Here is a 24,810-nt window from a genome sequence, read left to right on the forward strand (position 1 = left end):
CCTTGTAGTACCTCTGGTTATTTATAATAAGCTTTATTATTACCCACAAATAATCTAATACGTATGATCACAATGTTTTTGAAGTTCAAATGCCTGGGATGCATTATGTTTTGCTGAAATGTAAAAGCTTATTTTTGATAAATATATTGCTGGGGATCTATGAGTGTCGTTGTTTAGTGAACTCACTGGTTTCAGAGGTGTTCATTATTATTGACTGGCAACTGTGTATTGCTGTACCGAGAACCACATTGTTAGTCTTTGGGCATCAGATTAAAGGCAACAGTTTTGTTTTGAGGGTTTGGAAATGGGCATTTTGTCCAAGAAGCCAACCAATATATGTTTTGTAATACTTTTTATTATGGTGTATTTCAATAACACTATCGAACACCAACGAATACAAGTTAGGTATAGCTTGTTGACTTTGTTTTGTTTACCTACATAACAGACTGGAGTAGGAAAGTAGTTTTCTGCTCCATGACGAAGTATATGTGTCATGATTTCTCATCAGCAGAAATTGGTAATAGCGGGAAATAAAGGGAATACCTTAATACCACACCAAATTATGAATTCATAGACATTTTTGTAAATTCCGAATTCCCTAGGCATCTGTAACAAGATTCAGGAAACATTTTTTTTAATTAAAAAAATGAATTCATTGCAAAAATTTTGCAAATGAAAGCAACTGTTATGAAACCAAGTTTCCAGATAGAAGGCTGAAATTCAAGTGTCAGAAATAAACATTTAGGTTAGAATTATAAAAATCCATAGAGGTCGATGTCTTCTCATAAGTTGATAAGGATGATATTTTACGATTGGGGAGATAAACTGACGACTAATGATTAGTATCCAAACATTTCTGATATTATGCTAGGTGGTGGCTACTGAATCTTTTGCGATTAAAAAAAAAGATCTGTAAAGGCCTGGATAATTTTTCTTAAAAATTTAACAAGTTCTGTCATCATGGGGACGGGAAGGCGCGATACGTTAAGACGTGATGAACTGTTGCTTCTGTGTAATGAAATAAAACGTTTTCGGGACCCCGAGGGGATATTACATGTACAATACATGGATTCCCGCCAACTGAAGTGCAGACGATGAGTGACAAGCGAGGAACCTGGGGATGACTCACGCGCAGATCATATCTTTGTTCATCTTTAAAATGCATTTCTGTACATCTATGAATTTTAGAAATATAGAATTTAATTTTTTTCCCAAGCGTTTAATTTTTGCAAGCACAAAGACATGTGTTTTTCTTCCTTTTTACAGTTCCAGAGGTTTACAAGAACTCACTATGACTACAAGTATTATATCATAAGTACTTGCGCGTGTGTATCATGCTTACAAAATAAACAAAGATTATCATTTTTGCCCATCAAAACATGTTTTCCTAGTGGTAAGTGCAACTTCTTCAAAACACTTCTTGCTGTACTTCAGTACAAACATTTTGTGTACTTGAATCGTCTCCATGATTCAATCCCCAAATACTCGAAAAAATCTCTTTGAATCAATTTAAAGAAATCGTGAATTAAAGGATGTAAACCTCTTTGTGTCTAAGAATAGAAAGTATATTCATTGCCAGTGAAGTCATCTCCCTAAATGATTAGCGGGGGAGATCAGAGTTGGAGCACGTGCCAGTTGTAATATTTGTTTCCTGACGCGCGTGTGAAGTCATGCAGTTTACATTATGGGTCTGATGACGTTTGTCGGTTAACGCTTCACGAACCGTGTTCGATATTCAGTGGAATCGAACAAGTAAAGCACTTTAGTTCTGTTTTTCTTTGTTTACTTTCTTCACCCTTGGCTTATCTACTGTAATCTGTACGATCAAGTGATCTATAGATTTCTGACGTATCCTTTTTGTACCTAGTAGACTAGGTAAAATGTATTCAGAAGTATATACATAAAGGAACAAAGTTAGGTCGAATCATTGAGTTTAAAATAATTTTTTATATCAGTCTTTTTATTTTCACTGACGAATTTCTTAAAAAGAATTATCGTATAAATAAGGTATCTATTTTATGAGAATTGAACAAGGAACACTGTAGAAATCTATTGTATACAAAGGTATAATAGTTATTTAGATCATAGCAATTTGTTTTCCTATTGTCAAGTTCTAAAGGAGAGAGTTACCATCCCCTTAAAAAATCATAACAGAAGAATGCGGTATTCTGCTATGATAAATACTGCAGTAACTTCTTAATTTATTGAATATGGCGAATCGCCACAGTCGCTTTTCCTCGTAATATATACGAATATTTCTCACATTTGTGGAACCTCTTTGATGAAATAATTAAATGACTCTGCACATATTTGGTTGACGGTGATGAATACATGGTCAGTTAGCTTCTCCGTGATTCCTTATGTTCGGTGAGAGGAGTGGCACTTTTTCCTGTACTCGTAGCTCTGGATTTTTTAAAAATTTTTTTAAATTTTTTTTTATATTCATTCGGTTCTTAAAACGCTCCTACTCATCAATCTTTGCTATCCTAATAAATATTTCCTTTATAAAATATTTAAAAAGTTCGCGTTTTTCAGCTGGGACACAACCCTCGTGCACGTTATAACATTTACCTAAAAGCATGTTAATATTTTTACAGAAAGGAACAGTTAAAATACGTACATGTGTATGTATACGAAATATATAGGTATGTTTCCATTTTGCTTCAGATAAAAATCCAGCAAGAAATTGAATAAAAGTACATACACTAGCGCAAAATGAAACTCCTGCTGAGGCAAAATAGGAATTAATTTGCAATCAAAAAAATTATCACTCCTACATTAAAATTGAATTTAATTGAAAAGAAATTTATTTTACCTAATGCAATAAGACAATGTGACGTTTGTAATCAAATCACCATGATCACAATTATCACTCATAATACGACATTTAATGAATTAAATAAAATTCAAATTAATATATTGAAACACTTTTAAAAGGACTTCAAAACCTTTAATATACAAGTAAGCCACCTGCAATTAAAATCATGCAAATTAAAAGCACTGTTAATGTTTCATATTTTGAGAGCTTGAACATACAGTGGCTTACTTTTAATCTCTGTGATCGTAACTCAATAAAGAACTAAATGATAAGAACCCAACCTCGGTATGTTCTTCATGGAATACTTGGCGGTTCACTTTGATTTTTTTTTTACCCCAGCTCCTTTTGTTCACAGCAACAAATTAACTTAGGTTCAGGTTCATAATGAGACCTCTTCAATACATAGTTAAGCTGTAGCAATGGTAAACATTTGTGCTATTGTCATGTTGTAAATTTTGCATTTACTGCCAACATGCCAGTATTATTGCTTCCACCAGACTGGTCGTTCTGAAAGTGCATACGAACCAGCGGGTACTATAAGAAGTTTTCTATGGTTCGTTCCCCTTTGCGCAAAAGCAATGTTTTCTACCACTTTGTACTTGGGACATTACCCCAACCCCTTCAATATTATTAGTCCCCTACCGGTGAAACCGGAGGGGACTATAGGTTTCCTCTGAGTCTGTCCGTCCGTCCGTCCGTCTGTCTGTCCGTGTGTCTGTCTGTCTGTCCCTCTGTCTGTCTGTCAGTCTGTCCCACTTGATTTTCCGCACTTTTTCCCTAAACGCTTGCAGATATTGAGCTGATTTTTGGTATGTGATTGTATCTTGATGAGTTACAGATCAAGTTTGCATTTTGTTGCGCTTCATTGAATTTTGACGGAATTACGGCCTTTTCAATTTTTAGGGGTTTTCCGCAATTTTCTTCTTAATGCTTTCAGATATTGAGCTGATTTTTGGTATGTGACTTAACTTTGATTAGTTATAGATCAAGTTTGCATTTCGTTTTGCTTCATTGATTTTTGACGGAATTATGGCATTTTCAATTCTTAACGGGAACCAGGTTACACTTGCCGGTAGGGGATTAGTATTGCTAATGCAATACTCTCAGAATGCTTGTTCTTTTTTAAATTTGAGATCGTCACATTTTTAGCAGACCTATTTTTGTATTCATATGAAGCAGAATTTATTCAAAAACTTATACATAAGAAGTAGACACTTGCTGTGGCCTTAAGCTTCATCTCGACATTTAGATATATCGACGTCGTATAATCAATTAACAATAGTTACTTCCATTCATATGTTGACTCGATATATCCCAGTTAACTTGAAATAAAAGATATCATAGAGTCTGACACAACTGTATCTTATTTGTAAAAAGACGTTAATTGTAACCTAACAATAAAACTTTATGATAAACATGATGGCTTTAACTTTTCTATCGTCACTTCCCTTACTAATATAGAAATATATCCTTATCACCTGCATATGGGTTTTTTGTCGCCCAGTTGATTCGATACGCAAGAGATGCTCCACGTAGGAACAATTTCTAAAACGAGGCAAGGTACTGACAAACAAGTTGATGAAACACGGATATCAACAGTCTCGTTTGAAGTCATTTCGCAAGTTCTGTGGTCCATACAATGACCTTGTCAGCAAATACATTTTTCATGAGGTCAAATACTGACTGACGTTTTTCATACTAATTGTTAGGTCATTATTTAAAACCTGAATTGTTTACGGATTTTTCTGTATACCCAATCATGACAATGAGCCCACGGCGGATGTGACCGGTCTACAGGGGATGCTTACTCCTCCATGGCAACTGGTCCTACCTCTGATGCTTTTTAGAGGTCCATGTTTGCTCTACTTCCGATTTTTATCGTTTCAATGGACTTTGAGCTTGAATACTGTTCGTTTATAAATTTTTATTTATCCCCGGTATTAAAATAAATTTTAATTTATTTAATTTGGAAAACAAGATGTTAGAATAAAAAAAAAAGAAAATAAGAACGGAATACACCATCTACCTGATCAATTTATAGGTATTGCGGCGGATGTGACCCGTCGACAGGGGATGCTTACTACTCCTAGGCACCTGATCCCACCTCTGGAATTTTCAGAGGTCCATGTCTTATGCCCTGTTCACGGATTTGTATTGTTTGCAGGAGATCGAGTAATCCAGTGTTGAGCAAAACAGTGTTTCAGGGGGAAAGTGTTCCAGGAAAGATTGACGAAAATTTGTTTTTTTTAAATGTTGTGAATCTACCAGTTTTACAAATTGTAAACCTTTTCACAAAATATCTCACTTTCTCCTACAAGTATCTAAGCTATAATAGGTCACAAAAATCCTATTTTTAAATCACATAACAATAGAATACGGTATATTGTGAATACTCTTATAGAAAAGATTAATATCTTTATAAAACAAAGAAATTACAGAGTTGTAAAATCTTCATATTAGTCGTAAGATTTTTTTTTTTTTTAATAAAAAATGCCACTGATAACTTTATTTGTAATGACGAGGACAGCGTAAGTGATTCATTTGGACCCGACCCTAAAAATATTAACTTCTGTATGATGCATGGTTGGAAGAGATACGTCAGACATTGTCTCATCAGTTACTCAAAATTATATAAGTAACCTTATGGTGAACGTTAATTTAGAGATTATGGTGACTTTTTCAGTCATCAAACTGTCTGTTCAATTTTAGTCCATGCAGTACTCGCCGATCATAATTAAAGATTAATTTTTTGATAACAGCTCTCTGTCATTGCCTCAAGATATAACATCAAATGTCACCAGTTAAACAAATGTGAGTGTCAAAGGTTTGAGAAATGTTGAAGAGGTCAATATGTGACACTTTCACCTCAACTATGCCGGAAATAAACTCAATTATGAATTTAAGACCTGTTATGTATTTTTTTCAGATCCTGAACGATTTTCGATTCTTTGCTCCGAGTATCCTGCTAATTACAAACAGGTACAAATACTTTGTGACATTCTCCCACAGTATTAGAGGGTATAAGAAATCATGACAAGCCCAGAGTTTATCTATTTCATTTTCAACATAGGGTGCCAGGCATTTACCCCAAGGAAAAAATATTCAAAACAATAGAATTGATGAACAGAAATCACTGTTGCTTACTTAAATTGGGAAAATACATGAAAAAATATGTTCGATTAATTTATCGTTGCCTAATAAAAAAAGGTATGTCACTAATGACATGTTATATCAAGGATGTTTTGAGAAGTAATATGCTTCTTTCAGATAACAACTGATATGGCATGACTCAAAATCGCGAAGAAAATTTGGGGTCAGTGTACGTCTTACTGAGCAACTGTACAATTGAAGAGACACAGTGACGGAAAAATGAGAAAACTGAAAAAAGTAGAATTTTTGGATGACACATGCAAATTTTGTTCAATTCTTGAAGATATTAAGTTTCAGAAAATTACAGGTTTCAGAAGCTAAAAAATCTACTTTTTTGAAGAAAAATAAAAGTGAAAATATTTTTTGTTTGCCCCAACACAAAAATATTGCTTCACTTCTTCCTTTTTATTGTACGCATGCGCAGAAAAGTTGAAGAATTTACCATGGTATCAGGATTTTGACACAATCTTCAATAAAGCTGATTAGAACTTCTTCTTCACTTCTGCTTGCTCCATTTCAATGTTGTTTACAACTTTCACGCTAAAAACAAAAGTCGCGTGACCTTGACATTGTTGACATTGACGATAACAACTAAGCAGTAGATACAACCTTTGTTTTTCCGGCACTTACATTTTACAGTTCTTTTCTTGCTTTACAGTGCAGTTGAGTTGTCAAAACTTCGCTTTATTCATATTTCACATAAATCTTTTGTTTTATGATACAATTATCTTAAAAGAAACAAATGATTTTGACTCATTATGTAACTTTAACTTGACAATTTTTTCCACTTAAATTGTGACATTTATGCTATTCACTTTAACCTTATCATATTTTACCAGATGAAACTATGACAATAAATATAATCTAATTTCAAATAAAATAGTTTGAATAATATTAATTTTAATATTGAAAAAATCCTGCAAATTAATGCGCGTGAATTATTGTGTAACCTTTCTGCGCTTAAATTACATATTTCGGTTATTAAAATCTAATAAAAATAAAATATTTTCTTGTATAAAACTTTTTATGACTTTAGTGCTGATCAGTTGAAAGTATCGTGTGGTTTAAAATAATAAGAAAGAAAAAATAAGGTTGGGGCAATTGATGTAAATTTTGATTGATTGATTGTATGTTGTTTTAAGTCCCGTTCGAGAATTTTTCACTAATATAGAGACGTCACCATATACCGGTGAAGGGCTTTAAATTTTGACCTTTACTCGGGACTCAGGGCCATTGAGCAGTGACACGGGGCCCCGATTTTTAAGGTCTCATCGGAATGACCCGCAACTTTCACTTCAAAGTGCCGAGGGCTACAGTTGCTACCTATTTTTTTTTATCGACTTAGGTCAGTCGTGGCCGTCATTCGAACACGACCTTCCGATCACGGAGCGAGCGCTCTACCGACTGAGTTACCGTGACAGCCCGATGTAAATTTTGAGATAATGGTCATTCAAATTTTTAGGCAGAAAACAATATAATTTTATCTTGACTTCTTTAATTTATCTATTTCTTTACTAAGATTGTAAAAGAGCAATATATGATAAGTGTCTCAAATGACCCCTTAAGATAAATATCTTAATTTTACTTTATATATAGCTTTACTTTGCACAGCTATGCACGTGAATTTTATTCGTAATTTTTAATTTGATCAAAACGCCATTAATTTAGAATCAGGTTCTACAATTCCAATGGTAATAGGCTGTGTCTTCGGGATTGTCGTATCCTTATTATTGCGATTGTTATAGTCTTCAGCATAATCAAAAAATGTAACTCTGAAAGAGACATGTAAAATGAAATTGCAAAACATTTTTGAGGCAGGTCGCGGGTTTAAAAATTCGCGCCTTCTGCGCATGATGACGCGCATAAGTCGTAAAACAAAAGCTAAGTTGAAAATAATTCTTAAGCAGTCTTAAATGGTCACTCGTATTAAAATAATAAAAAAGCAATGCTTCTAGGAGTTTTCAGTGAATTAAATTCATTAAAATATAATCAGAAATATATATGTATGCACTTCCGGTTTTTTCGGTAAACACCTTCACTTTCACCGTTTTCAATCAGAAACCCGGGATCTCAACATTAGATTAGTTCAGGGTGTTTCGCTTTAATGAAATGTCAGAGATGGTAAACAAAATAATAAGAATATGGGTATCATTTCTATGTACATTTTAGCGATTCATTCACGTTCAACAACTTCTGTAATGTGCTGCATTTTCAGTGTTTACAAAATGAATGACAAGGTAAGCACAACAATCTTGTGTGTTAACGATTACTGTAGGTATATTCAGGGGCTTAGCTTGACTTAAAATTCTATAGTAAGGCAAAACTATTGCAGCCGGGGTGTGGGGAGCACCTTAGGCCCCCAGCAGGTCCAGGGAGGAGCTATGAAGGGGGTTCAGGGGGCGAAGCCACCCGAAGAAAAATGCATTGTTCTTTTATAGGGTTTTAGGCCTAGAATGTAAAAATCATACTTGTCTTGGACAGAAATTTCGTAAGGTTTACCAGTTTCAATATTTAAACCTCAGTTTGCATTTAATCATAAGATGCTGCATTTTTTTTTTAAAAAGGTTAAATATATTAAATAAAAAATGTTTTTTCAACATGTTCAAACTTCTAAAACATTTAAGAAATTAAATATCATTTTTAGAGTTCCATTGGGATATGACATGAAGTCGGTCAGGTGATCAAATTCTATAATGCCCAAGGGGTGTTATAGTAGATTTGATCACACACCAACTTCATGTCATATCCCGATGAAACTCAAAAAATGATATTTTATTTCTTATACCTACATTTTACTTTTTATTCTTGTTACAAAGAAATATAGGCACTATTTAGACTTTGCTATGGAAATGCAACATACGTACAATACATATTTTATTAATTTTATATGAAAATACAACATTTTATAGATTTGTTTAAATGTTAAATATATATAGAATCTCCCATGATATATGGTTGAATATGATTTTTATCCAACAAGTTGTGTATTTTTTTTTTATCCCTGAGCCTTGGCAAGGGGATAAAAACACACAAGTTGGATAACAATCATAACCAACCACAAATCACGGGACATTCCTTTTATCAAATATCAAAAAAAATATCCAATAAGTGATATCCACGGGATAAAGGAGTAAACATGGGATGAAAACCATTAGTTTTAAAACAAATATTTTCTGCAATGTATTAAGGAATGTTGCTGAAAAATCTAATGAGGCAGTTGCCACAATTGGAGCTACTCCCCTCAGTCCCCTGATATTATTATTTTTATCATCTGTAAAATGCATTCAATAAGAAGTAGATCAGAAAAAATTACAATGAAAAGGATTCTGTATGTCCAGTGCCCAGATTGTAGCTCCATGAACAAAGTGTATTAACAGTGATTAAGGAAAGATGCTTTACCCAACAGACAATGTCAAAGGTCGGGGAGTATTTGATATTAATGTCAAGGTTGCTACAGGTTATTGAATATAATTTACAAGGATATATTTTTTGTCATTATAGGACTAGAATGCATCATATGAAATGAAATTTTAGTTAATTATCAATAACAAAAAATTTTAGAAAGGGGCATACCACTGAGTCACTGAATTTTGTACATGAATGCTTGCCTAGAAAAGAATTACATGTACATATATATATTTCTGCTTGCAGATTTGGATTTGATAACTATAGCCTACTTCTTCTTTCAAAATTATAAAGTCAATTGATTATAAGAACCTTTAGGTTGAAAACCTTTATTCCTTTTCTTTTAATTGATCTAATAAATTTTTCTCAATTAGAATACATGAATTTGTTTAGTAAAGTAACTTTTTTATCCCTGATTTCTGTACAATATGATGACACAAACCTGGCACTAAGCAGGATAAGCATACCAGTCCTTATGATGTGTTAATTATAAATGTGCGTTATTGTTTACATGTAAAGTACACTGTATATATTATATATACATGCAGTATGCATTTCAATAATAAAATGAAATATTTGGAGATTATATTTCAAAAGTATGGTGCATGCTGGAACGTGAGAAACACATTTCAATAATCTATTCTCCACCATGAATATATATACACTGTAGTCCTCATAAACTGAAAAATCATAGATGTTGCATATTCATAAGTTTTATGCTTCCTTTGTTTTCATCCTGTATATGTATGTTATTGATAATGATTCAATTCAAGCAGCCTATATCTAGCTATAAATCTGGTATATATCTTAATTGTCATGACTCAGTCTGTAATACACATGTACTAGTTGAATATAATTAATATTTTATATATTGACTAGCCTTAAAAATGTTCTTATGAAATTAAGTTGATTGAAATACTTATTTACATGCAACTTAGGAATTATTTGTAAAGTATGCAGTGTGTTAAGGGGAATAAATTTTGCTTTAAAGCAATCTGATTATTAGTCCCCTAGAAGTGAAACCAGAGGGGACTATAGGTTTCCTCTTCGTTTGTCTGCCCATCTATCTGTCTGTCTGTTTAGGCCATTCCAAGTTTTTTCTATGTTTAGTGTCCGCGTGCGGCTTGGTTTTTGACATGCTATATGTATGAGAAAAAACAAACAAAATCAGGAATCCTGAAATTGATTATTCTGGTCAAAATCTCTCAATTCTGTCAATATCTCTAAATATTTGTTTACAATATGTCATATTAGGTATATTTTGAGTATTTAATATCTTGATTTTGCTGAAGAATAGATTTTTGTACATGAAAAATAGATTAATGAAATGAAATGCTTTGAATGGCGCCATTTAAAAGACTATGACATCTGTGTTTTATTTTTTGGCTTATATGTTTTTTGCGAATAGGTAGGCAGGTTTTTGAAGGATGGGTGGACGCTAAACAGAGAAAAAACTTGGAATGGCCTTAGTTGTCTAGCTGTCTCTCTGTCTGTCAGTCTGTCCCACTTGGTTTTCCGTACTTTTTTCTAAACGCTTGGAGATATTGAGCTCATTTTGGTATGTGAATGTATCCTGATGAGTTATAGATCAAGTTTGCATTTGGTTTTGCTTCAGTGATTTTTGACAGAACTATGACCTTTTAAATTTTTAATGGTTTTCCACAATTTTTTTAAAAGCTTGAACATATTGAGCTAATTTTTTTAATAAGACTTTAAATTAATTGATATATCAAGTTTGAATTTCATTCCGCTTCATTGATTTTTGACTGAATTAGGACATTTTCAATTTTTCATGGGAACCATATTTCACTTGCCAATAGGGGACTAGTATTGCTATGGCAATACTCACAGAATGCTTGTTTACCATCGTTCTATTATTTCTATATTTTTTATACCTGTTATATTTTTGTCATTATACATGATATTCAAAAGATGCATACATGCATTTTAATTTGATTCTATTCCTATATCAGTATGATCAGTGTTGCTGTATTTTCTACACAGTCTCATAACATATAAAATATACATGTATATTCTAGATATTCAAGATGTAAAGCCACTGTTTTATTAAAGTTTTTATTCCAACTTTCCTACAATTGGCCTTGACCTGTGGTCTTAAAATTTGGAAAGTTTATTGAAAAAATATTTGCAAGCATGCATATTTCTCGAGATATATGATCAAGACATGCATTCTCTCTTGCAATGTATATAAAACATATGCAAGAATACCATCCGGTCATGTACTATAAATGCATATTATATTAATTATTATTATAATATACCCCCCACAAAGTTTGGAGGTTATATAGGAATCACCTTGTCCATCTGTCCGTTTGTCTAGCTGTCTGTGCATATATGTCTGTTCCATATCTTTCTTACGGAGGAGCATTAGAATCTTCTACTTCACACAAAGATTGCTCATGACCTAAGGGTGTGTCATGTCCTTAACCGAAGGTCATGACCTGAGGGTGTGTCATGTCCTTAACCCAAGGTCATTTGGGCAATTTCAAGGTCACTGAAAGAAAAAGTTCATAATTCGTGTCCGGTCCATATCTTTCTTTTGCAAAAACTTGAATCCAGATCATTTGGGAAAGTTCAAGGTCAATGAAAGAAAAAGTTCATAATTTGTGTCTGGTCCATATCTTTCTTATGCAAAAACTTGAATCCAGGTCATTTATGCAAGTTCAAGGTCAATGAAAGAAAAAGTTCATAAATCCTGTTGGGTCCATATCTTTCTTATGGATAAACTTGGTGAGTTACCATTTTCACAAAGATTGCTTATGACCTAAGGGTGTGTCAGGACTTTGATCCAAGGTCATTTGTGCAAGTTCAAGGTCACTGAAAGGAAAAATTCATAATTCATGTTCGGTCCATATAATCAGTATTGATGTTCAATTAGGCTACGCCTTAGTTTCATTTATTAAAAATTTATAATGATCAATTACCAGTTAATGTTTAAACAAATTCTGAACACCAATCCTAGTATTAGTGACTTGGCACCTTCTCTGAAAAACCTAGCGGGGGGTATAAGTCCACTTTGGACAGTTCTAGTTAATTTTATTTCATAACCTTGACCTTATAATTATGACCTTGAACATTAAATGATCTATTGTGATGACATAGGTGATTAAAACTAAAAGACAATTAAATGTAAGAAATTGATGGGTACACATTCTGCATTTATTATGAATTCATTCAAAACTTGCATTTCCTCATAAATCAGTATAACAGATAAACCAGTAAAAGTTTTTGAACTTTTGTCAATGATAAGAAAATTTAGTCCATAACACCCAATTTTTTTTTATTTTTCAGAAGGTGAATATTTGAGGATGATTTGGTACAAATTTCAAATAAATCCTATGTTTGTGTCTTTTTTAATAGTAAAATGAAGAAGGTATTGTCCGTTTTCCCTATATAATCCTATGTAAAATTACACGTATGACCAATAAAAATGACCATATTTTGAGCGCCGTTACCTGACAAACTAATCGGGGAATATTTTTCTTTTTTGGCACAGAGTTTACTTATGAACAGACAATTCACCATACAAAATTTTTCAAAAATCGTATGTTTGGAACTTACACCCACGAGACTCCTTAAGTGCTTTATTTTATGCCTATGTCCTCAATTTTGAGAAGGATTTTGTCATAATCACGCTTTAATTTAGAAATATGACGTCAAGAAGTTCACGATTTCCCGCCATTTTAGCATATTTTGTATAAAACTGCTTATTTTCCAACAGTTTTTCTTCCAGAAAATATTGAGCGCAGATTTGAACAAACTTTATATTTTTACCAAAGATGTATCTATCCAAGACTAATTACTGACAGAAAAATTTTGTAAAGATCTTTTCCTCCAAGACTAATTACTGACAGAAAAATTTTGTATGTTTAAAGATGCGCTCTGTTTCCCATAAGAAAACGTCAATAAAAAGGCACATTTTTGTTTTATTTTGATTGGATTGCAAAAAAAGCTTCATTTCTGACTTCATTTACAGCCTGTTAGTGCATTTAAATGTGAAAAATGTATTGGAAAACTTTCTAATATAAACGATTATACATATCTGAATCACATTCTAAAATGGTTTTTTTAGGGGGGGGGCAAAACTTATTTTTATCATATATGGTCCTTTGTTCTAAAAGTATTAATCGACTCAATATTTAACATTTTTAGCATAGTTCTCTGAGTAAAATATATGTAAGACTAAAGTTCCAAGTTATTAAATTTTAAAAAAAATGTGTATATTTGAAAAATTTTCTTCTAAAAGTCCTTCCACCAAAAGAAATAGTTCCCTATAAATCGTGTTTCTTTATAATTTTGTGAGCAGTTTTTAAATTGAATATTGTATAAAGTAATTTTCATTATTTTTAAATTCAAATATGCCATATAAATTGCATTTGAAGTGAGAGGTTCTGACCAAACTATTCTCAAAAGCTGACGAATAAATATACAAAAAAATTATACAATATTCAATTCAAATTATTGGAATTTGGCTTTTTAAGTTGTACATAAAAGTAAATAAGCCATAGAAATATGACTGCAGAACTACAATACTGATAAAGGTTGATGTCCTAATAAAAAGATATGTACTTTCAAATAAAAAGAAAGAAAGACTGAACTAGTGCTAATTGTAACGGAAACCGTTACAGATGTTCCCCAAACACTCCCCCACTCCCCTATAGGCACCATTCCTTACAAGCTTCATTAAATTAGGCAATTCTTTTTTAATAATTCTACACTTTATTTTCAGAAGTATTTTAACGAAAAACAACGCTGATATAGTCCTCTGAGTATTAGCCGATCAGATTTAAGCGCACGTGCATGCCCATGTTTTCTAGATATTTCACATATTTTCTCGTAAAGAGACTCACAAAAATACTTATGAATGAAATCTCAAAGATTTTCATTGAAAACTGTGAAAGATAGAGCCGTATCAGCTTTATCTAATCAGAATCCAGCACAGTGCATGTATGTTCAATTTTGATAGTAGCATAATGTACCTATCTACATTCTAAATTCCATCCTGTTTTGTTGAAAACTAAGAAAGTTACGGCTATCTAGAGTTAAGCCAATCAGATTGCAGCACACGTATATGCGCGTGTTTTCACGATATCTCAAATATATCATATTGTACAACCTCTTAATGTATGACTATATTTTAAATTTCAGGGTATTTCGTCAAAAAAACAAGAAAGATATATTGAGATTTTTGTTTCAGCCAATCAGAGCGAAGTACACGTGCATGTGCGCCAGTTCATGCTTATTTAACAATATCATCTTGTGAATACTACTAAGATATATTTATTTTTTGAGTTTAAAAGCATTTATTCCAAAAATAGGGACGTTAATATCAGTCATTTCACAAATCGCACGCGCCCGCACGTGCATGTACATGTGCGCACAAAATGACCTTCGTTCCGCACATCTACACAACATGCCTGTTAACCCTAAAAAGTTTCATCTCAATGGGATGAGTAATTTCTGAGAACACTCGCGGACAAAAAAGTACCGAAAAAGAATTTTAGAGAAAAAAAAGCTAAAAAATATGTTCCCAAACTTCGTTTGGGGAACATAATTAACAGATTGTGGAATTCCAAGTACATTGTATGCACTGTAGTTGTAGCAGATATGGACAGTGTAGAACGTTTGGACGCTATTGGAATCTACAGATGATCTTGAAATGTTTTCCGGGATGTAACCAGATGTTTGTTGCAGGATTACTGATATGTCAATCAAACGGTAAGTGGGAATACGATCTGATCTGTGGTAAAATATTTACTTGAAGTTACCAAATAATGATCAATTCATCGTTTCGATTGATGTTTAGAGTAATATCTTATTTTCTCCAAATGCCTATTCCCACACACTGATATTGTTGCAACATGCCAGAGAACCCTATTGAACAATTTATTGTTTGCCGTGATCCATACAGCGTTGAATTGGATTGGTTGCTTTAGTAATAAAGAATAAATACCTTAAAAATACATGTAGTTGTTTTGGAAACATAAAATAAATTCTATACTATTTGCTGATCAGATGCCGGTTTTCTATAATTTAAATTGCTTCTAAATGTTAATTCCTACAGAAACTGAGCAACCTCATGTCTGTTGAAAATTGAAATGAATAAAAAATGAGGTAGATATTAAAAAGATGCTTGAGGTACTGATTGACAATATCTAGTAGTTTTTGAAGATCAGGTCTTCCAACAATCTGTCGGAATTTCCATGGGTACCAATTGCGCCCCATAATTGACAGACCTAATTTTGTATTCATATGAAGCAGAATTTATTCAAAAACTAATACATGAGAAGAATATACTTGCAGTAGTCTTCAACTCGACATTTAGATTTATCGACGACGTATTCTCAAATGAACAGTAGTTATTTCCATTCATATGTCGACTCGATATATCTCAGTGAGCATGAAATAAAAGAATCCAAAAAGTCTGACACATCTGTTTCATATTTAGATATTTTACTAGAAAAGACGTTAATAGTAGCTTAACAAGAAACGTGATGACTTCAACTTTTCTATCAGCAACGTCCCTTCCTTACGTAGCAAAAAACACCTTTATCCCCTGCATATGGGGCTTATATCTCCCATACAAAAGCATGCTCCACAAACGATCAATTTCTAATACGAGGCAAGCTATTGACAAGTTGATGAAACAAGGATATCAACAGTCTCGTTTAAAGTCATCATTTTGCAAGTTCTACGGTCGATGCAATGATCATGTCAGCAAATACAATTTATCTTTATATCGAATGCTGACTGACGTTTTTCATACTAATTGTTAGGCCATTATGTAAACACTGAGTTGTCTTGGATTTTCCCTTTTGTCCGATCATGATAATGAACACACGGCGGGTGTGGCTGGTCGACAGGGGATGATTACCCCTCCATGGCACCTGATCCCACCTCTGATGTTTGTAAGATGTCTGTGTTTGCTCTGCTCCCGATTTGTTTTGTTAATAGACTTTTGAGCTTGAATACTGTTCGTTACCTCCATATTTCATGTTATATATCTCTCTGTTAGTAGAGCTTTGAAGTTTGCTTTGAAGGTTTCTTCGTTCGTATTTACTATGAAATTTTTGTTTTTTTTATTAACTTGATATTGGTTTTGCAAACATCACAAATATTCATTATATACTTCATAAAAGAAAGTTTGCCTCTTTTATCGTATATTTATAATGTTTTGATCTTCACACATTGATAACAACAAGGTATCAACAAACTTCAAAAGAACGAGCATACCAAACTGTTTTTCTTTTTATTTGTCAAAGTTTGTCCACTTAGTTACAGTATGATCATACAAACTTATGTCATTTCCGGACGAGGCAGTGTTATACACATGATCTGTAAGCTGTTCTGTGATTGGTTTATCCCAAGTGTGATTATACAAGTCAGTCTGACCAATGTGCAGCAGATGTCCATACTCCTTAGACTCTTTAGTTGTCTTTATTCCGTTATCTGATGAGATAGTATCGTAGTTTGGATTATTGGTCGAAGCAAAAGAAGTACCTTTCACCATTAGCTGCTTGCCTGACTCTAATGTTATGTCAGTGTAATGGACATTCTCTGTTGAGGTGGAGGACGAGAAATTTCTTTTGCTTTGGTTCCTGAAGAAAGGACAGGAAAATGAAAGAAAAAGTTTCAACTAAGTTTTACTGTGGAATCATCATTGATATTGGGGGACCAATGTTCATGGATTTCATGATGTAATATCGGAATGATCTAAAATACTGCGGAATCGTTTTTATTCGTGGGTGTATTTCGTTCTTCATTGGCAATTGAAATTTAACTGGTTCTTAGGGATGTAATTTCGTGAGTTATTCATAAATAAAGAAAATTCAACGCACCGATAGTTGACAATGTTAAGGTTCATGAGGTGACTCATGAAATCTTAATTTTTATCCTCCAAATAACACTGACCTTGTGTAATTAACCTTTTGGGTTACAAAACATTCTCATGATAAAAAAGAACAAATGTGTCAATTATGAGATACATATGTAACAAACTCATTCCTTGAACCAAACGTCATATTCATTCAGTGACCTTGAACTTCACAGATAACCTTGTATCAAAATATAATTGCACAACTTTGTCACAAAGCTTTTATAAATTTCCTATTAAAAACACAACCATTACTCAGGTAAAGTAATTGTGCTGTTTCTCTCATTGGCCTTGACCATTCAAAATGTCCAATAAAGTTAATTTGATGTTTTTGCACTTTTTGACAAATTACAGGTTAAATTTCAAAATCTCTTCATTTATTGAATATTTAGTTCCCTTTTTCCATTTAAGGTAGTTAATGCTGGTTTAATGTTTGCAATTTTAATTTACCGGTAACTTTCAAACATAAGCGAGAGTTCTGCATGCTATCTTCTCGAGAGCAAAGAAAAAAACTCGTATTTTGATGGAAATAATTAAGTAACAAATGAAGATGATTTTGATGCATAATATTTTTTTTTACAGTAGATACAGCTTATGCAAAGGCTTATAAACTGCATGGAACGTAAAATCATAAGCCCATCAAAATTACATTACTCATCGGTTGAATTAACATATAAATTCATGGATAAGACCGATGGGCAAATAAAGAGTGTGATTAAAATATAATCCTTCTCAAAATTGAGGACTTAAGCATAAAATAAAGCACTTATTTTTACAATTTCATTTTACATGTCTCTTTAAGAGTTACCTTTTTTTGATTATGATGACAATGGCAATGATAAGGATACAAACAATTCCGACGACACTGCCTATTATCACTGGAACAGTTGAACCTGATAAATACAAATACAATAACAATCTCTTAAACAGTCTTAAATCACTGGACATATTGAGGCTCATGTGTACAATAAAAATATCTGTCAATGAAACAGTGAATCTGACATGTACAGTGAGTATTCTGAGAGCATTTCATAAGCAATACTAGTCTCCTACCAGCAAGTGTAATCTGGTTCCCCTTAGAATTTGAGGCCGTAATTCTTTCAAAAATCAATAAAGCGGAACAAAATAAAAACTCGATCTATAAATCATCGAGGTAGAGTTACATACCAAAAATCAGCTCAATGTCTGCAAGCGTTTAGGTAAAAATCTAGTTCCCCTTAAAATTAGTAAGGCTATAATTCCGTGAAAAATCATCGAAGAGGAACGAAATGCAAATTTGAACTATATTTATCAAGGTACACTCACATCAAAAATCAGCTCAATGTCTGTGAAAACAGATTGACAGACAGACGGGGTGAACAGACGAGGAGGAAATCTTTACTCCCCTCTGGTTTCACCGGTAGGGGACTATAAAAGAACTCTAAGTTAAAGACTAAGATTATCAGAACTCTTAAATCTGATTAGATTCACTGGAACTATTGCAATGTACAGTAAAAAGACATAGATAAAGATAATTAGAACGGTTTAAACTAGATGACAATTGACTACAAAATATTTTATTAACTTTTCCGTTTCATACTAAAAGAAAAGCCCCTTGGACCACAACGCATACCTCAGTCAATATGGCGTTGCTATTTTTCAACAGCAGATTTTTTTCTCGAAATACGCCTATGTAAAATTTCTATCACTTGTGGCCCCACCCTATCCCAAGGGTCATGCTTTGAACGAAATTGACTCTACACTACCTAAGACTGCTTCCGTATAAATGTGACTAAAAGTGGCTTTGCTGTTTTTTAAAAAAAATATATTTTTCCTATGAAAAACTCTGACTGCTTTAATTGGGGTCCCACCCTACCCTTGGGGGTCATGATTTGCACAAATTTGATATTCATTATCTGCAGATGCATCCATATCAATATGACTAAGCAAGAATTTTACAGATTTTTCCTATAAAAAAATCTGTATAACCCCATAACTGGTCATGATTTGAATAATTTTGAATCTATACTATGTTAAAAAGCTTTCATATAAGTTTCTTTTTTTCTGGCCTATTGGGTCTTGAGAAGATTTTTAAATGACCCCACCCAATTGTCATTATTTTTTAATTATCTCCCCTTTAGAGAGGGTGTGGACCTTCATTGTTACAAATTTCCCTTAACTTAAGAATACTTCGTGCCAAGTTTGGATGGAATTTGCCCAATGGTTCTGGAGAAGATGAAAATGTAAAAAGTTTATAACAATGACGCCAGACAACAGACAGATTTCGATCAGAAAAGCTAATGTAAGCCTTTTACTAAGGTGAGCTGTCGCCCGCGTGGCGCAGTGGTTTGAGCGTCTGCTCTTGAGTCGCGGCAATCACAAGGTGAAAAATATGATTTCTGCGCATATGTCTGAGAGAGAGAGAGAGAGAGAGAGAGAGAGAGAGCACCTGTAAGCATCTTTGTGATTTCACTTTGACAGATGGAGAAATACTTTTCGTTACAGCGCATGGGTACAAGTTCATAAACTCCATTTTGATCCTTGACGCTGATACACACAGTCCCATCTTGCTGAGCATTATCTATTGAAACAATACATAAAGAAATAGTTCTGTGAGAGTAAATGCAGATGAATATTTATTCATGTGACCCTCTTTCATTAACAAAGACTGTTAAAAATCTTTTGGCTCATTTTTTCGTTCCATTTAGCATGATAACTTTTTTTTTCTTATTTGTGGGAAATAGCAGAAGGTATCATAGAAGAATATTATTTCGTGCATATTAATGCGATACATGTAATATCAGAATTTATGCCGAGTGAAGAACACAAAATTTTAAATTGTATGTTGTCTTGGCATTGAATTAAATGACTTACCTGGAGTTAGAGCTCTCATTTCTGTTCCATTATTCGATTTGATAACTAATCGGCGTAAATAAGGTAACCAGTTTGGAAGATCGAGAGTTTTATTTTCATTGAGATTTGCTATTGAGATAAAACTCTCTGTCCATGTGCGATTTAGAATATCTAGTAATGAAAATCAAATCAAATTTTTTTTTCAATTTCCAAAACTATCGATGCTGTCAAAACCGTAGACAACTGTAGATAGTAAGATTACATGCATGATGACAAACCTTGTGAGTTACAAGGAAATGTTTTATTCCCTTTGTTTGTCATGATCAGACACTCTCCAGATGTGTCATCTACAAAGTGAAATTACTGTACAATTGATCGTAGGTGCAATAATAACGGATTTAAAGTCGTCGTGCATATGACTTCAGCTACCATATGGCTTCCAAATAATTTTTTATCGAAAGTACAATTTAGGTATAACAAGCATTCTGAGGGTATTGCATTAGCAATACTAGTCCCCTAACCTTATATAATCTGCTTCACCGAAAAATTCCATAAAAAATCATTGAAGCGGAACAAAATGAAAACTTGATCTATGACTCATCAAGATAGACTCACATACCAATACAAAGCTTGTATTTGCAAGTGTTTAAGAAAAAAGTGTGGAAAATCAAGTTGGAAATTAAAAAGATCAGTATCTGCAATCATTTAGAAAAAAGTGCGACAGACTGACAGACAGAAAGATTGACAAAAAGACAGACAGACGAGGAGGACACCTATAGTCTTCTCCGGTTTCACCGGCAGGGGACTAAAAAGACCGTAGTTTTGCTTCCAAAATACGTCTTTTTTTAGGTAAATACTATGTTAGTACATGAGCGTTCCTATGTTAAATCTTTTGAAATAATAAAAGTCCTATTCTTCTGCAGTGAATGGACAACTTTACCTATTTTTGTGATGTTTATTTTTCTATACATAGCGAATCCTTGATGAAGATAGTTATTAATATTCTCATTGGTTCCAATGATATCATTTTTGAAGGATACTGAGGTGCTGAATTTGCAGCTCCTGGATATCTTTCCATATGTCACATTCTGTGCACATATGCAGGTATCGTTCTACAATAAATCAAAGGTAAGAAACCATAGAAATCAATGTATCAGTTAATAAATAAAATAATAGAAGTCAATGCTATCAGTTTATTTTCATTTTGAAATTATCATGACATCCTTACGTTTATACCAATATTGTCGTAATTTCGACAGATTCGATAACATTCTGTGACAGGATCCAGAATTGATGTAGAATCAAAAATATTCGGGTTGTTTTCAAATTTTTCATACAAAAAGCAACCTGGAAATACAATAGTGCATGAAATAATTTTTTTTTAAATTAGGTAACATGGGGCTTATATACAGATATCAGATCGGCCTAAAGTATTACAAGTTTGAAAGCATCTGTAAACTTGTTACAACTTCAGCTAGAGGTTATTTACCTTGGTTATCTTTTCATACAAAACAAAGTTATACAAAACATTTTAGCCTTTGAAACAAGCTAATTTATTAAAGTCGGACTCAAAAGTCACTACTTTCATATTTCCATCTATAATATAATGAACCATCAGGATTCAATTTTTATTTGAAACTATGTAAAAAGGGTTAAAAATGTGATTTTTGTTTTTCAAGAGCTCGAAATATTTTAAAGGGGTGATGGATGCTGCCGCATGATCAGTTCTAAAAAATGCATGGCTTTATGAACACCATATCAGGGACATGCATGTTTTTATTCGCCCGTACTGTTTTTGAGTATATATTTTGTCATATGTATTCTCATGTGAAATTTACCCTGGATCTATCTAAGCGCCCAAGCGCGGGGACGAATTGAACAAAATGGGGAAAAAACATCAGTAATGAAAATTTCCTATAATTTTTGTCATTTCTGGCTCAATGATTACTAAAACAAGTAACCAAAACACATTTAATTAATGCTAATTTTATTACATAGGTAAAAGTGTCATTTTAAATTAAAAACGGGATTTATCCAAGGATGCTCTGTGTCAGTTTTAGTTGGAGAATGAAATATATGGAAATAACGAACAGTATTGAAGCTCAAAAGTCCATTAAACATTACAAAATCGGAGCAGAAAAAACAGGGACCTCCAAAACATCAGAGGTGGGATCAGTGCCATGGAGGAGTGAGCATCCCCTGCCGACCGGTCACACCCGCCGTGTGCTCCTTGTCATGATCGGGAAATAACGAAAAAAATCCGTCGACAATTCAGTGTGTAAATAATGGCCTAAAAATTAGTACGATAACGTCAGTCAGCATTTGACTCAATGATAAATTGTATTTGCTGACAAGGTCATTGTATCGACCATAGAATTTACGAAATGATGACTTTAAACGAGACTGCTGATATTCTTGTTTCATCGACTTGTTTGTCAATAATTTACATTTAAATGACCAATGACAAGGTAGGTAAGTTTACGAGTTCCATTTCTATTGAAAAAGCAGCTGTCAATGATATAAAAAAAGTCTGGACTTTAATTTATCGTGGGGAATGGTTGTGTATAAAGTTGAAAAGTCGTAAGTTTTTGAGCTGTTGATTTTGGTAAAATCTTGTGATTTCAAATTTTCCAAAAGTTCCTTGGAATTTTTAATCATCCACATCCGATTTACACTAATTCTCGAATATATTGTTGCACAGTACTCTTGAAGTTTCTCCTTCACTACTGTTAATATCTTCGTAAGGAGTAAAGAAAGAGATTTGGTTGAACATTTACTGGAACCCGCTATGTATCTTTATTTGTAAGGATTTTTATGAAGTTTTGGAATCCAGTAAAGATATGGTAATTCAAATTCATTTAGGTTGTTTGGTATATTAAAATTATATTAAACTGACACATGATTTTTAAGAATGTTTTCCATAGAAAGAGAATTATGTTGGATAGGTTTAAAAAGAGAAGTCGAAAAAATCATTACATCAAATATAACATACAACAGCCATTTTCAATTTAAAACCTCATAAACCTTTGGCTCAAACTCAGATGAGGTAATAAAAAGGATTCTGGTACCAAGCAATTCAAACCATGGTGTGAATGTCCCAATGGCCCCTATCCATAGATGATCCCCATGATGGGGCCTCCTTGTCGTTGTTTTGCAGGTCGGTCGTTGGAGAATAGGAATATCTCTGAGTGGTACACCGAGAGATAAAGTGGTGTTGGGTGTTACCAAGAGACAATCTTTGGAAGCTTGTGTCCATGTTTTCAGGGATTGGTCCAAGTACAAACCTATGAGGTATTTAGCGAACACTCGACATAGAGAATTAATTGATAAGGTTTTATTGGAGATATCTTTACATTTCCATATATGACGATTTTTTTAATTATCCGTAGGGTTTTAATTTTAAATTACATATTTACAGATAATGAAAAAAACAGTTATTAGATTTAGTAACGTGGTTAAAAGACACACAAATTTCAAGTTTATGGATATAACTGAGTAAATCCATCTTAAGGAAATTACATTTATTCTCACTGTAATAGTTTAATCAACCAAATACTATAGTAAATTCACTCTTACCCTTTGTGTCCACTGAACTGGAAGTAAGGATTTGTTGACATAGGGTAAAAATAAATAAAACTTCTCGTCTATGAGGAACATTCTTCTCCATCGTTGCTTCAAGCTTCATTTGTAACTCCAAGTTAAAATAGAAATCGTATTTAATTATACTTTCTAAGAAACAAACACCCTTCTTTATTTCATATCATAAACCCCTATTCCATGCAGTGGATGATTAATAAATAAATGTCTTCCAAATAAGAATTATCCTTATGTTGTACAATTTAAACTACATGACATTAATATTAAATCTGAAGGAGGACATCCGTATAAATCTGATACTACTCTCTCCACAATAAAAAATACAGATAAAAACATGCTTCCTACTTCCGCAATAATGGAAAATTGCAAAATGGGAGAGAAAATGAATTCAAAATTCATTTTTTAAAAGTTCATTATATAATATATAAATTTATTTGGTCTCAAGATCAAAAATATGTGACCGGACGTGATAATTTTCTATTTTATCTATCATAAATAATGTAAGAAAAAAGAGCATTTTTTTTGGTTTTCGCAAAAAATAAAGGAGATGATAATATTCAGTGGATGTTACTATATTTTTTGTGCCTGTGGTTTCATAAAAGTTCATATTCTCGTGTTTCTAACAGATGAATGAATAATATATTCGTTTGTTTGTTTTGTTCAATGGATTTTGTTATTTCTTTATACTTCCCCAAACGATATTTGAGTGTATAAAGGAATCACTTTGTCTGTGAAATCTTGTCTGGGTTATAAATTTGTAATGGAGTATCAATGGAAACTCATACTTGGTACAGAGATTTCTTAAACGTGGGTTTGTAATGACTTTGTCCCAAGGTTACTGCGGCCAGTTCAAGGTCACTGGCAGAAAAAAAAGTATTAAATTCTTGTCTCGCCTATAACATTGTAACGGAGAATCATTGCAATTTCATATTTGGTATATATATTGCCTATGACTCATGATTGTGTCATGACATTGACCCAAGGTCAGTCCCACAAGTTTAAGGTCACTGGCAGAAAAAGGATAAAATTCTTTTCCAGGCTATAACATTGTAACGAAGAAACATTGGAAGCTCATACCTGGTACAGAGATTGCAATTGACCGGAGAGAATGTCT

General features: G+C 33.0%; 1 protein-coding gene across 1 annotated transcript; it reads right to left on the bottom strand.

The window, feature by feature from the left end:
• Positions 1 to 16,643: 16,643 nt before the first annotated feature.
• On the bottom strand, positions 16,644 to 23,863 carry LOC133174918 (uncharacterized). Its single transcript, XM_061310009.1, has 9 exons — positions 23,676 to 23,863; positions 23,168 to 23,383; positions 21,328 to 21,446; positions 21,040 to 21,211; positions 20,378 to 20,446; positions 20,121 to 20,270; positions 19,696 to 19,827; positions 18,076 to 18,160; positions 16,644 to 16,992 (listed from the first exon to the last, which is right to left on the bottom strand). Exons 1-9 carry the CDS (start codon positions 23,782 to 23,784, stop codon positions 16,644 to 16,646), a joined length of 1,401 nt encoding a protein of 466 aa, XP_061165993.1. The 5' UTR covers positions 23,785 to 23,863.
• Between the last annotated feature and the right edge of the window lie 947 nt (positions 23,864 to 24,810).

The sequence above is a fragment of the Saccostrea echinata genome, unplaced genomic scaffold (assembly GCF_033153115.1).
Source record: "Saccostrea echinata isolate AGI-Se365-2 ecotype Australia unplaced genomic scaffold, CSIRO_AGI_Sech_v1 ptg000060l, whole genome shotgun sequence".
Taxonomy (NCBI): domain Eukaryota; kingdom Metazoa; phylum Mollusca; class Bivalvia; order Ostreida; family Ostreidae; genus Saccostrea; species Saccostrea echinata.